Genomic DNA, 16,439 nt, shown 5'->3' with positions numbered 1-16,439 from the left:
CCTGACACCTAATTTCTTCCACAAGTTAGGAGGTTTCGCGTACGGTCGAATGAATCTTATATATGAAAATTTAAGTAAATCTGTTGAGTATTTTCTTCAAAATGATCAAAAATGTAAAACAATCCCGTTAAAAAGTTCAGTTCCTGATGCCTGATATATCCCAAAAGTTGATTAATCCATGGCATAGCCAAAATAAACTCACATATAAAATTTCACCAAACTCGGTTCAGTTAAAATTCAGATACACACTAGCACACACGGAAAGACCGACAGAAAGACAGCTGTTTTAGAGAGCCCGACAGCTCTCTAAAAGTTCAAAATCCAAAATTTGATGCCGTCACATAACCTACTTTATAGTATACACAATGCGGGCTGCACAAAGTTGTGCAAAAAATGGATATACATTGGATATACAATGGATATACATTGGATATACATACGATCGAATACGATACTCGTATACGAGTAATACGTACAGAGTTGAGAATACATTTTTTTTCTTTTTCTGCATGTAATTCTTTTTCGTTTTCTTTTTGTGTGTAATTTCTTCTGCAAGAGTTGGAGATTTTACTTGGGCTAATATTAATAAGATAACCAAATTAAGAAAGTCTTCTTGATGACACCTAATTTCTTTAAAAAGTTAAGTAACTTGTTGTATTGTCAGATAGAGCTTTCATACATATTTTAGGAAAATACACAGATTTTTTTCTTAAAAATAGTTAAAAACATAAAATCGGTTTGTAACAGATATAAATTTTCGTGTAAATCTGTTCGGTCCCAGTTAAGATACTGGAGTGAAGAACAGATTGATTGACAAACAGACCGACATGTTGTCTGACAATAGATATAGATATCGCTCTAAAAATAGTTTATTGCGCTTCCTTAACATCGAAAAGTTCATTTTTGTAGAAAACTCGAGACGCGGTTCTTAAATTGTGATATTTGATAACTTCATTTAAATGTTGTTAAAATTGATTCACTAGACTACAATTATCTTTCTTTGAAAATTATTTTATATTTGGTTTTGCTATTATTATTGTACTATTATTGCTAACAATAGCTTTCGAAATAGTAGTTTAATTTTAACAAATTTTTGAAGTTTTGATTCAACTTTTGCAAAAATTGAATAAGATTTTTTCGTTGACTGAAATTATTGCTTTTGAGAGAATTTTTTTGATGATAAAAATTTTAAAATCTTAACAAAAATTGAATATCTTCATCTTATGGTTATTGATATTTTAAAAATTTTGTAACTACAAATTAATTTTTTAAAGTTTTCATAATTATATAAAATGAATAGCTCCTTTTTTAAAATTGAATAATAAATTAATATAACGAACTTTTTCCATTATTCACATAAAAAATTTTTAAAAAATTATTTAATAGTTAATTATAAAAGGGTTGGAGGGTTGGGGAGGTGTGTTCATTTTTGCAAGAAGCATGTGCCCCCATAATGGATACATATTCTTGTTGAGACTCCAATTCTAAGTCGCTCTATCTATGCCATCTATCTCTTGTTGACGCGTTCATTTGGGGACGCAAAGAGCTAAGCCCTTGATATCGGGAGAAGACGCACATACTGCAAGCAGATCTTTAAACAAAACTATCAAGATTGGCGTACTGGACCTAATACCTGCAAAGAAACATATCCAAAATCTTTGTAGTTTTTAAAAACATATAAAAAATATTAAAAGAATTATTTGAATACTCTTTTACAGTATGTTGTTGCAATGGTATTGTAAAACTTTTGTTCGACAGCTTTTTGTAAATGTAGTTACATTAGGTTTTTGTTATTTTAATTACAAATGTAGTTACTTTTTTGTTTATTAGGTTCCAGGTCTCAGAAAAGATCTTTCTAAAGGTTTTTTAAAAAATTAGAGTTATATTTACACCTTAAAATTCTTGTAGTTCAGAGACCTATAAGATATGAAACCTAGTTTTAAAATTAATTTATTATTTTATGTATTATTTATTATTTATTATAATTATCATTTTTGTAAGCAAATTATGATTTCAAAGTCTCAAAAGCATTGTTATTATTGTTTTCTCATTTTAATATCAACAATTTCTCAATTACTAAACAATCAAATACTATTATAATTTATAATACCATTTTTTTTTTAATATTTTGTGTTATTGACAAAAGCAGTTAATTCAAAAAACTTATGTAGTTTCGATGGAATCTAATGTAATGACTATTCCACTTTCGTGTTTCTATATTTTTATAAATCAGAGCTGAAGAACAAAATAAATTTTATGGATTTTGCTTGATGAGAATTGGTTGGTCCTCTAGTTTTTCCTTTAAATAAAATCCACGGAGGATTAAACATCCAATTTTCACCAAATTCGTTAGAATACTTTCAGTTTTAGTGACCTGAGATATCCCAAAAGTGACCGGATCTTTCCATCCACAATGTTAATTCAAATATAAATTTTTATCAAAATCGGTTCAGAGCAACAGGCGGACAGACATCACAATAATCAGTCTTGAAGTACACAATCAAATAATCAGCCTTGTAGTATGCAATCCAGATGGTATAAAACAAGTAAATCATATAACTTCTTAGCATAATTTAGTATCCCTTATAAAACATGAAAGTTATATGGTGAGTTTTGTTTAAAAAAGTAAAGTAATAATCTGATGTGTTTACTAATAATAATAACTACAATTACTAATAAATCTGTTTTAAGAATACTAGTAACTCAATACTTATAATATCTCTAAAATAATTTAAAATTTGACTTTTAGCGGAATTATTTGAATTTGATTTTTCTGAAAAGTTTTTTTGTTTGTTAATTTAGCAAACACAACTCAAGTATATTAAATTTAAAAGAATTAAGGTGAATATTTATTCAGGTAAGATTGACAATGTAATATGGCCTCCCAGTAATAGCCCAGTTTCCGAGCTCTACTTTTCCTAAAAAAATTTTTGTCTGTTCTTTTGGCGAGAAGTGTTGAAATAAAATTTCTAGGTAACTAATAGTCGCTCGATCCCTAATTTCCACTAGGATGCTCATGGTTCGTTATATTTTCGAACAAGATTTGTATGTATGTATATAAAATTTCAAAAAGCTGTAGAAATTATTTTCTTAAAAATTATTTAAAATTTTAAACCGTTCTAACTGACATACACGTTCTGCAATTACTTGACATACACCAAAAGTTGACCATATGTCCCAAAAGCTGTCCCATTTCAAAAATACATAAACTCAAATAAATATTGCTTTAACCGAAAGCATGAAGAGATCAGCTTCTATTGAAAAGTCACCTCGGTAAAAAGAGAATGATTTTTGTAATAATCGAAATAATTTTATTCATTTATTTTTGGAATAAGATAAATTTATGAAACTTGAATTACGTTGAACATATCTAGGCCTATATGCACAAAGTATATTTATATGAATGCATAAAATGCATTTACATGTTTATAAAAATATTTGTAGAAAATACATACACAGACGTAATATGCAAATATGCACACATAAATTTGAATTTATTATTAATTGAAGTTGTAATATTTTACTTACCACAAGGGAGGCAAAATTAATTTGTTTTTACATTTCCATTTTCATTTTGAAATTTTAAGTTTTTCTATTTTCCACATTCATTTTTTGTTTTGTGAATTTAGTTCTTGGTTACATTGAACGGCGATATAAATAAAAACGTCTGAGATGACACAAAAAAATATCTTAGAGGTTTTAGTAAAAATGTTGAATAAATATATTTAATTTTAATTGAGTGACAAACGAATATTCATTTATCAGATTGAACTAAACAGATCTTTGAAGTAAAAATGGAAGAGTGGATTCGAATGGCAAAATGAAAATTAATTTCTTAATCAGTTTCGCGTTCGATATAATATTGAAAATTTTTCTCTAAATAATTTATTCTTTTTATTTCTTCCTTATTCTCTTACGATATTTATTCTCTTACGTTCTCTTACGGTATTCTCTTACGACTAAATTTTTAAATTAACCACATACACTGACCGAAAAAAGTATTTAACGCAAATTCGGTGTGAAAAAGGTATAGTCACAGCACATGTTTTATCTTAATTTATAAAAAAATATTAGTAACTAATATGCAGTAGGCATTCCTTTTCGTTTCAAAACTTCTTTTAGTCTGTTAGGTATTGAATTGACTAGATTTTGAGTAATACTTGGTTGAATATTCGCCCATTCGTTTGCTAAAACATCTTTTAATTGGGTCTTATAGGTAATGTGATGAGTTCCAACCCTTTTTTCTAAAACATCCCATAAATGTTCAACGGGATTGATATCTGGAGATTGGGGAGGTGTTTTTAGAGTACCAGGAACATTATATAATATCCACCCTCTTACAATATGTGCAGTGTGTTTCGGGTAATTATCTTGTTGGAAATGAAAATGATTTCGAAGACCCAAATTAATTGCACTTTTCTTAAGATTTTCCTTAAGAATATTTATGTACATCATCTTATCCATTATTTCTTCAATAAACACAATCTTCCCATCTTCAGATGCTGCCATACAACCCCATACCATTACTCCACCACCTCCATGTTTTACTGTTGCACACAAATTTTTTTTATTCAGTTCAGTGTTACATTTTCGCCACACTTTAATTTGGCCGTCACTGCTGTAAATATTGAATTCGACCGTCACTGCTGTAAGTGTTGAATTTGCTCTCGACAGAAAAAATAACTTTATTCCAAAAATCAGTATTTTTACAGCAACATGTGCTGTGCCTATACTTTTTTCGCACTGAATTTGCGTTAAAATTTTTATTTAATTATTTTTTGATTTTTCTGTATTGAATTTGAAAATTTGTTATTACGTATTGAATAAAGAATGAATTAATGAATAAAGTATGCTTTTAGTGTTTTTCTGTAGAGTTTATATTTTTTCAGAAATTCGGTTCAAACATAAAATTTCTAACTGTGCCTATACTTTTTTCGGTCAGTGTATGTTTTTTTAAAAAAAATGGTTAAACTAATTATGTTCTGGTTAAGGTCAATTTAAATTGTTTAATAATCCAGGCATATGAAATATAAAACATGGAATTTTTATAAAAAAAGGAACAAATTTTGCTACTTTAGAATTTCGAATACCGTGAGTATTCAAAATTTTGACTGTTTCAAAAAATTTTTAGGCAAGTGTACAATCAATCATACGAAACTATAAGGAAATAGTTCCAGCTCTATGAATTTCCCTGTAAAAATTTAAAATACATATGTATGTATATTTTTCAAAATTAAAAAAAAAATTTTTATTTTTATTCAAAGTTTTAATAAGTGTTTATTCGATTTTATTTTTAAAATTAATTTTTAATTTTTTAATCTATTGAATCATAAAAAAAAATGAAAGGAGAATTTTAATGGATCAAAGCTTTTAAAAAAACTTTGCCAACACCAACACACAATATCATAAGTTATTTAATACAAATGTTTCTTTTCAAAATTGCTATTACAACAATAATTATAATGTATATGGAAGAAAATCTATTATGAAATCAAATTTCTACATATAAATTTTAGTATCTTGAATATTTGATTGATTTGAATATTAATATTTATGACGTAAGCAAATTAGTTATAAATGATTTTATCTGTAAATGCTTAACGTATAGTATGAAATTCATTTTCATTAAATTTTCTTATTTCTGCGATATTTGTCATAAGATTTAAAGAAAAATAAAAATTTTACCATTTTAGAACGGTCCGAATACTTGTTAAATTTATTTGAAAGCACAAAAAATAGAAATTAAATTATTAATTTTGATGATTTGAGCTTCATATTATTACATAATGACTTCTATAACAGAAAGCAGAAATCTTATGCATACAAAAGTATTCTTATGTCATCTCTTGATGAAAATTCTTACCCAACTCCTTCATTCTAAAAGCTGGGGGTTATTTAAAGTTTTAAAAATACAATTTTTTTGACAATTTATTGCATTCAAGCCACAACTTTTTAACTTTCCTGAAAGCTAATAAAACAAACACTTGATAAATATTACAAAAAAAAAATCTCTATTGAAATCAACAACTATTTGAAACCCGTTTTTTTCACATTTTGTTTTAAGTAGTTAAATTAATAAGGTGTTTATTTTATAGGAACAAAATTTTTTTTCCATTTCCTTTACAAAATTTCCTTTACAAATCACAAGCTTTTCTAAATTTGTACAACCATATATGTAGATGAAAAAGCTAACGATAAATTTCGTCTTATCATAATTATTTAATAATATATACTCGTATATGTATATAATTATTTTTATTCAAGCTAACCAAATAAGCTATTGGCGATCTTAAATTTTGTTCTTATAAACCCAAGAAGTATGAAATAATTTTAAGCATATGTGTTAAGGAAATTACTTTTCGTAATAAATTCTCGTCAGTACTTTCTGATTTCTTTATGTACACATTATTTATTTAGTAATTACTTCGGAGAAAAGGAAATAGTGTTACATTATGTATAAATTGTTTTTTCTGAGACATGAAATATTTATTCGTAAAGTCTCGATCGGCAAGCTTGCATTCTTTGGTGTTACGTGAACAATATACACAATATTTTCAACAAACATATTCATTTCAAGTGTTTTTCCAATTTACATAACATAACGGAACAAACTTCAATTTTTTAAAATTAAGTTTAAATCGAAATTTAATTAACGAAAATTTAAGAATGAGAAATTTAATCAAAAAATTTATAATTAATTATTTAATTTTTGCGTTGTAATTTATACAATCTTTAACCTTGCACTTATTTATACAATTTTAAAAATTTGTTCAAGTTTCCAACTTAAAATGTTATATTTATATTATTCTTTTTAATCATATACCAAGAAATATAATCTCAAAACAAATTCATATAAACACAATTAAAATTTCTAAATTAAAATTTGATGACTTTGAAGGTTGTTTCAAGTGCGTTAATTTTATTTCATGATTCAGCAGCTGTTTTATGTATGGATGCTCTCTCTCATATCGATTTTATTTAATAAATAATTATTCTTTCTGAAATTATTTTTTGTTCAAGCAGAAAATAAAAATGGAATAAAAATTTTATATTTTTCAGTTGCTTCCCTTTAAAACAATTTTCTGAATTATTTTCGATTTGTAGAATTAAATATATTAGAACCAATTTGAAATTTTGAAATTTTATGAACCATTAATTTAAACTTTTAAATTAAACGGTTAATAATTGTTCTTTTCATATGGAAACAATAAAATTTGATGTTAACAGAACTCTTCTATACTACATAATTTGTTTCAATTTGTAAAAAGCACTTAATGTTCATATATACATTCGTCTATAAATTTATATATATGTATATTTATAATTCCATTAAAATATTTTATTGTAATTACATTCTATATCTTAAAATTTAAACGCCAAAATGCGGAAACAAATTTATTGGCTCGAATTTGAGATAATCGCAAACAAAACGTGAGATCATAAGTTACACCCATTTTTGTATCAATAGGCCTTTAGTATTATATCCCTCCCACAAATTTCACCAATTATATAACTCATTGCCCACTTCGAGTGACCAAAATTTCGTTGGGGGAAAGATTAAGGAGGGAAAAGAATAAGAAGATATGGTTAATGAAAACGATTTTTCAAAATATAGTGAAAGCAATAATTTAAACTTTTCTTTTTAATTTCGCTACTTTCCTTTAAATTTCATTACATTCAAATTTATTAAATGCGATCAGGTTTCTACGGACATATCAGAAGGGTTTTTTTAAACTTTTACAATATTGTATAATTTATACATAAATATTTTGATTCTGAATGATTTTTTAATATTCTGATGAGCTTGATACGTTGTTTTCAAAACTTATTCATATTTTCACCTTTAAAGCGTTTTAGCAGCATTGAAACATAAAATTTTAAAATGTCGATATATCCTCTCAGTTATAAAACGATCATCGTCACGATAAAACGAGAGTAAGGAGAATTTACTATGTTAATTATATAATACCATTAATTTCGTATACAAGCTCCTTCCGTTCTGTCAAAATGAAGAAATGTGTTCCGTCAAAAAATGTAGATGTAAATCTTTGTCCGATTACACCAAACGCCCTTATTGCATATCATACCGTTGGTGAAATGGAGGTACAAGTAATACATACCGTGACCTCAATAATGCGCTTACAACGTAAACTTTACAAAATATCACGTTCCAAAAAGTTTAGTAAGACCTCCTGACATTGTACACTTTTAATAAATGCGTTCTATACGTAGTGAATACATAAAATAAAAGTCGAAAAAATCGAGCACGCTTTTCTTATACAATAATGGCATATACTTTCAGCAATAATGTGCTAGTTATTAAGTTTTTTTCCTACATAAAAATGCAATGTTCTAAATTATGTGATAACGTTTGGCAAAAATTAACATTTTTACGAAACTTGGAATCGAAATTTTCAAACAAACGTCAAAGTATGTATTTATATTGTAAAAATTGTTTTCCAAAATGTATCAAAAGCTTTAACAGTTTTTTACCGACCGCATTGTGTATACAATAGGTAGGTGATGTGATGGCAACAAATTTTGCATATGGAGTTTTCAATATGGTATGGAAGGTAAGTGTAAATAAACTATTTTTAGCAACCTGTCGGCCTGTCAGTCTGTCGGTCTGTCGGTCTGTGTGTGCACGCGTGTATCTCAAGTTCGGCTGAACACATTTTGATGAAATTTTATATGTAAGTTTATTTCGATGGCACCAATTGATCACTTTTGGGATAGGGCAGTCCTCGATAACTACACTTTTTAGCGGGCCTGTTTTACATTTTTGATCATTATGAAGAAAATATTCAACAGATTTCATATATAAGCTTCGCCCGGTTGTCTGCGAAACCTCCTAACTTTTGGAAGAAATCAGGTGTCAGCAACTCGACGTTTACTACGGGCCAAATCTACATTTTTACATTTTTAGGTATATAAAGAGGAATAATCAACCGATTTCATTGAAATTCAATATTTAAATTCTACGTATTAAAACCGTGAACATATAAATTTTGTGATTTTTCATTTTTTACTACATATATCTACGGAACGAATTAGTAGAATTTCTTGAAATTTGATATTTGAGTTCTGGTTGTTACCGAAACTAACTGGCAAGCATTTCAGGGAATTCGGGTAGCACAAAGCGAAACTCTACTAAGAGCCAAATTTACATTTTTCGAGGTATGTTAACGTTAAGCTTACTAAAACCCTAAAAATTGGAAAGAAGTATTTAACAGGCATTTTTATATTATTCTGTAACACTTTCACTTATAACTAGACAATACACATTGCGGTCGGTTATATGCTGAGCACATCAGATTTTTTTACAATGTAAAGGTATTGAAAGCTTTGAGATGGTAGTACAATCGTATTAATACCGTACTTAAACTTTTTTAACGCATTATTGAAGTTACGATATTTATATATTAAAAATTTAATAGCATATTAAAAATTTAAAAACAAAAATTCGTTTTATTGTTATATCCTGCGTTTTGTTTAAAGTTTTCAATGTAAATTTTTACTTTGTATTTTCTCTTCTCATTTTTTCAAAAGCGTATATGAATGTAAAAACTTACATACGAGTAAAAACTTTTACTCGTATTATATAAAACATATTGGGTAATTTTTATTTTTGACACTTTTAATTTTTTTGGTACGTTGATTATTCCAAAATGGATCAGTTTGATTAGCCTTTTCTCCGTGAAAAGATTCATGTCCGAACTACGTTTTCGAAATTATCAATAAATAAAATATTAGTTTCGAACGCGTTAAAATAGAAAATTCATAAATCAATTTCATGTTTTAGAGCTTTCAATTAGCCCAAAAGATGATCCTTTTCTCATAAGCCTTGTTGGATTACTCCAGGTTACTTTAAGTCACATGCTTTTTTTAATCATTAAAAATGTAATTGATGATATTTTAGCCGCATTGTTCTCAAAATTTTGACCGCAATTAAAATTTTCGAATAAACCGATGTTGATTCGAATGGAAACAATTTTTCTAAAGTTTTCCTTTTAATTTAGAAACCAAACGGCTAAAAATCGCCCCGGTACTTGAAGATAACATTATAAATTTTCTTCTTCGCATTTTTGTTTATTTATTTGGGTTATTTTTAGGTTTTTTGTATGTATATGTAAGTATACAAATAAAAATTTCAAATAAATTTTAACTTTTTTTCATAATATATGTATGTATGAATGTGTGAATGTGCATAATGTTACGTATTTTTGTATGTATACACCTTATAAGTGTAATATATATAATATTTGTATTAGTATATATGTAAGTGTAATATATGTTTACGATTTATTTAGGTTTTATTGTATATGTATGTACATATATAAGAGAGAGTGTGTTATTGTTTTACTTTTGTCTGTATGACGATATATTTTGGCACAGGGCCATAATTAATGTTAAAAGACGCACGAATACTTAAAGTGAAATTGAAGATTATCTACAAGTTGATGTTTTGTGTCAAGTCAAAATTTTTAAAGAACTTTTCTCTCTAAAAAATCTCAATAAAATGTTGTCGTAAGAACTTTTTATTTTGATTTTTATTTTTACTTTTCACCAAGGTTTTTGGTTTTATTTTTCTTTTATTTTTCTTATTTATGTATACATATACATATGTATGTATAGCGATGTAATTATGTCAGAAATTTAATTTTAGTTTTTATTCACAAAAAAATGACAATGTCAAACAAATGTTTAAGTACATACTTATAAAAGATGCACACTCGCACATAGAGTATATAGATTTGAAATGAATTTAGTTAAATCAAAATTTTATTATATTTTATTAATGCAATGGATATTTTGAAATAGATGAAGAGACTCCTTTTGCTAATTCGATAGCTATGCTTAAGAAATTTTGCTTAAGAGCATTGTTCACATCATTGCGTCCAATTTATATACAGTTCAGATTTAATAAGATTTAATAATATTATAATGTTCAATGAATCTTCAAATTTCTGTCGATCAAAGCACTATCGTACTTTATTTTATTTTTTTAGAGAAATAATTGAATAAAACAAAATAAATAAATAAAACTTTATTAGGTATAGATCATATAGTGCCAAATGTAACAATATCACCAGAAACAATTAACGCCACGTATTTGTATTACTACATATACTAATTTTATTTATAGCAATTTTTATGAGCGGCTATTGCACACTTGAATTGGATATTTATTCCTGCGTATCGAATTTTCAACTTAGCCAAATTAGTATTAAATTTTTGATTTCATAATAACATCATTTCCAAAAACAGAATGCTTAGCTACATATGTATTATGTGTATATAATTAGATTTAAGTATCTTTTGCAGTTCTGCTTATATTTGGCAAATTGCGCAAAATTTATTTTTGTTAACTAAAAATAAAAGAAAGTTGTAAACAATCATTTGATTATGTTTAACATTAAAAAAAATTTAAAGATCTAAACAATCTCAAAATGGGGAAAACGTGTTTAAATGTCACGTTCCAAGTGATCTATTAACGGATGAATAAAGTCTGTAGTCACCTATCTATAAATGCATACATATGTATTTATTTTATTTTATAAATGTTAAATTTTTTCCTTATTTAGAATTCTTTCAATTAATATTATGTACATATTTATTTAAATCATTATAATTATTATTTTTTCAAATTTTATGTTAATAGGTGTGATTAATAGAGGTGATTCTTTCCGTCGAAGACGTTCACGTAGTAATAGTTTAGCACCAACGAGTCCAATGCATTATCATGGACCACCACAACAGCAACAACAAATAATTGATCAAAATATAAACGCAAATCATAGTGTTGAATGCTTTCGTGTCCATATGCTGGGTGGACCAGGGGTTGGAAAAGCAGCTTTGGTTTCACAATTTAAAACTTCAGATTGTATTAACGCCTACGATGGACCAGGTAAAAATAATAACAATAAAAATTTTTTTGTTTTATAGCACTTAATTTTCAATTGATCATTTATAATAATAAAGTTGGGTCAAACCAATGGTTTGTATTGAAACACTTTTCCATTCAATAAACGAAAACACTGCTTTTGAAAACAATCTATGTATAGCTACTACACTAGGAGAATTACATTCACTCATATACGAAACTATTTTAAGGATTGCTTACATTTGGGATGAAAAATTTATGCAGTCTTTGAAATAAAGCAAAAAAGAAATTAAAGAAATGTTAACATAATACTCGATTTTAAGGGTTAGTTGCGTGAGTTAAGAAAAATATTTATATTTTTTATTGGCACGGAATTTACCGTCAGTTTTCTGCATTCATAGAAATTTGAAAAGGCTTACAAATTTGAGGGGCTTTAACTTGATACGGGTGGAGGTGGAAAAAAATATTCTTCTAGCAAAATAAATTATTTATTAGTGTCTAAAAGCTATTAAAGGTCTAGAAAAAAACGACACCGAAAATTTGAAAAAACGGATTTTAGATAACACTAAATTTTAACGGCCTTTTTGTTTTATCAAAGTTCAAATGTCGCGGTAGAAAAAGCAAGCCACTGCTTTTCTGTGTTTGCAAAATTTGAAAAATGCTTATGGCTTCTTTGCAATAAATAGTTAAAAAATGTAATTTTACGGGTTCAGGGTGGGGGTATAACATTTTGAGGGGGGGGAATTTTCATCTAGGGAAATAAGTTTCTAGTAAAGATTTATGTACGCATAAAATTTCAGTTTTCTATCTTCAAGGGTGTAGAAGCTTTTTAAGCATATCCACGGGCGGACGGATGACGAACTAATAAGAACTTTTTTTTTAATTTTTTTGGAAAAGTGCTAAAAGATTAAATTGATATTTTTTATTTGATAAAATTCAAATGAATGTTTAAAGTTTAGTATATAAACATTTATATATATACATACATAAAAGACCATAAGATGCCACAAATTTCTAAATAAGGCAAATTCTAAATAATGCAATTAATAAGGCAAATACAAAAGTTAAAATAGATTGAATAATTTTGTATTTTATAAGTCAAATTTTGCACTTCTTGTATTTGAATATTTTTAATAAATCATTGTAGGAGTTATAATTTACAACTTAAAAATTTACAAATATTTTTTCAATAGGATACAAAATTATCCAGTTTTTGTTGCAGTTTATTCGATTGGCGTTAATAGTTTCAACTCGTTAATGAGATATTTTTAAAAATTATATAACAATTTTATACAAATATTTTATGCACTTCATACGAGATTCTGCATAATTATGCTTTATTTTGTGAGCAATTGCATTTTGCCACACGTTTTTAAGTTTGATGTTGTTTTTTACTTCTTTAACAGTAGATACCATCACTTTATGAATTTAAATTGTTTTGAATTGATCGGTGGAACACCCTCTATATACAAAAATGATTATGGTATAAAAAATATATTTAGTAGGTGGGGGGTACTGTGTTGATTATTTGTCAAATTAATTTATTACGAGAATAGATAGGCTGACTACCGAAAGAGAAAATATCGCAAACTTAATATAAATTTTTATACATGTATCTACACGCATACATATACATATGTATATATATTTTACTATTAATAACTATCATATATCACATGCTTATACTTATATTCGTGCGCGTTCATTTTAATTTTATAACATAACATAACAATGTTATAAAATATAAGCATCTGTAATAAATTATCTCTTAATTTACGGCATTATTGAAAACAGAAAAACGTATAGCGTGTCATTGTGTTTTTATTATGTGCTATACAATTTTAGAATTAAATTGTTTGCCATAATCTTATGTTTTATAAAAGTTAATAACATACATACATATGATTTATTTACTAAATAATGCCAAGTGGTTTTTAATAATTTTATATATGAATGTTATCTAACTATACTATATGATTCAATTATTAAAATTCCAAAAATATGAAAAATTCATAAATGTGTGTATTTAAACATTTTAATTATATTTACACTACTTTAATGTAAAAACAGAATTTATAAATTTTTAAAAACAGTTATAAAATTCTGTTTAATATTTGAGAGAGGTTTATTTTCCTTAAAAAATAAATTAGTAATTAACTTATTTTCTATGATGGACAAAGGTAGATTACGAGTACGTATTTATGATTTCCATTTCACCGGTTAATGGATTTCGGAAATTTTCGGAATTTTTAAATTCGTTTTTTTGTGATCTGCAGAATGGAGGAACGAAACTATGAAAGGTGCGAATGACTAAAGAAAATTTAGAATTTACATTTAATTTTGATTCAGTTTATTTTCATTTTACGTATGCATTACATTATTATTTGGTTACCAATATACGTTAACAGCGCTCGCATAACTTCAATTTAGAAATTGAAAAAATTTAAGAAAGTTACATTTTATCTATACAATTATTTGCAAAAAAAAGTATGAAATTGAATGTATACAGCACATAATCGACTGCATTGTACATTTTCTGAAAAATATTTAAAAATTTTTCAGAAAGTCTATTCTTATTAACTAGTAATATTCCCCAAAAATGTACAGTAAAAATATAAAAAAAAATTTATTTTTTTACTGTTTAATTATTTGTAATTTTTAATGTTTCTTTCCGTTCTACCATAAAATTAAAATTAAGTTCAATTTAACTTATTTAAATTAATGTTAAATTAGCAATTATTGGTTTGTTTAATTTATTTTCATTTAGTTTAGTTTTTAAAAGTTCATTTTAATTAATTTTTATTGACAAAATTTAATTTCCGGAACTTCACGCCTTTTTACCTGAATCAATTTTGAATTTCGACCTTGGTCATTGCAAGGGTTTTTTCAATTGTCACTTATATATTTAAATTAATTAAATCTGAGTTTTTGTTCTTGAAAATGTTTCGTACTATAATATGGCTACAATTTTTTTTATTAATTATTTATATTCTATTTATAGTTTAAAATTTATTTTTGATTTATTTATTTTTTTCCAATTCTAGAGGGTGATGATGAACGGGAACAAAATATATCAATTATATTAAATAATATTGAATCAGAATTACAATTTGTGATAGATAAAAAGGAAACCAAGGTAAGTAATATTTACCACAAAAACGTGAAATTATTTTTTTCAAGGTCTACTTTACATATACGATTAAAAGTTTGACTCAATAAATATTATTTACCAATGAAGAAGCAATAGTGATCCATAATCTCCATAATAATGCGTAATAACCTGGGGGCAAATTTTTAGTTTTTTGAAAATTTCTTATATTTTGTCATAATGTTTCAATGTTGATAGCTTTTAAATTTTTTACAAGTAAAATTATCCCTTCTAATTATGAGTTTTACATGAGATTTGTCATGCGATTTAGAATTTTGTCACTAACATATTGAAAATATAAATTTCTTCTAAATTGTGTTCCAGAAATATAAATATCTAAGAACAAATTTAATTAACAATTGAAATTTGCCAATAGCAAGTGGTTTCCCAAGTTTTGGATAATTTTTGTTACCTAGTAAACGCAGAAGAAATTAGAAACGTCGTTTGTGAAAAATTAAGTTCAAAATTTATAATTCTTAAAATTTCTCTAAACCTCCTTGGTATACAAAACTTTAGGAACACATATAATGCAAGAGTTTTTTACAATTTTTTACATTTCTAATTACGTATTCAGTTTGAACTAAGATATTTGATCTAGCTTTTATATCAATTTACATTTAATAGATCTTATTTAAATATCTTTAAATTTTTCTTTTTTGCTTTTTTACAATGATTCAAAAACAAAAATCAATTTTTTATTTACTTTTCTATACCTGAAAATCCATTAGGCAATCGTTTTCCGAAGTAAGACAAATGAATATCACCTGTTTTTCTATATATAGGAAAGTAAAATGAAAAATTAAATCCAGAAAATAATTGAAAATAGAAAAAGATAACAATAAAAAAATAAAAATAATTTTAATTTTGTTCCAACAGATTCGGGGCAATTTATTTTTATTGTCACTATCATAAAAAATTCTAAAAATATTTATATTTTCTTATTTTCACGCACAATATCGCATTGTGAAAATAGTTTTTGGGTATGCAAGTTCAATAAGTTTAAAATTGTTTTATGGTCTTTTCAAGAATCTTATTTCATAAAGTTTTACCTTTTTAACTTTAAAGACATTTTAAATTTACAGCAAACCGAAATGAAAAAATTTGTTAATATTATTTGATACTGGTGTTGGTCATAAGTTTTGAGTTATACTTTGTTAGATCAATTCAATTCGATTGTAAAACCAATACTTTGTTGAGTACACTTTGTATATTGCATTTGTGCCTTTGAAAAATAAACAAAGTTGAAATTCCATGCTTCCATCTAAATTACTTGAATTATTATAATTATTGTAGCTTATAATGCCATATATGAGGCAATATGAGCTGTAGGCTGAAATTATTTTCCGAAATTTAGAATCGAAAATTACAAAAATAATTCTTAATATTTTATATTTTCGAAGTAAGCCG

General features: G+C 26.1%; 1 protein-coding gene across 5 annotated transcripts in view; it reads left to right on the top strand.

Annotated features, from left to right (window-relative positions):
• The window catches only part of LOC129611082 (GTP-binding protein GEM), a 131,287-nt gene that overhangs the window by 95,302 nt on the left and 19,546 nt on the right, over nucleotides 1–16,439 (top strand). For all 5 annotated transcript variants that reach the window (XM_055524019.1, XM_055524020.1, XM_055524018.1 and 2 more), the window contains 2 exons: nucleotides 11,663–11,908; nucleotides 14,929–15,020. In XM_055524019.1, the coding sequence (XP_055379994.1) occupies nucleotides 11,663–11,908; nucleotides 14,929–15,020 (338 nt within the window). The remainder of the gene's footprint in view (nucleotides 1–11,662; nucleotides 11,909–14,928; nucleotides 15,021–16,439) is intronic.

This window comes from Condylostylus longicornis, unplaced genomic scaffold, assembly GCF_029603195.1.
Source record: "Condylostylus longicornis isolate FDR11 unplaced genomic scaffold, ASM2960319v2 ptg000048l, whole genome shotgun sequence".
Lineage (NCBI taxonomy): Eukaryota > Metazoa > Arthropoda > Insecta > Diptera > Dolichopodidae > Condylostylus > Condylostylus longicornis.
Note: the sequence above shows the minus strand (reverse complement) of the source record. Positions and strands in the feature narration are given on the sequence as shown.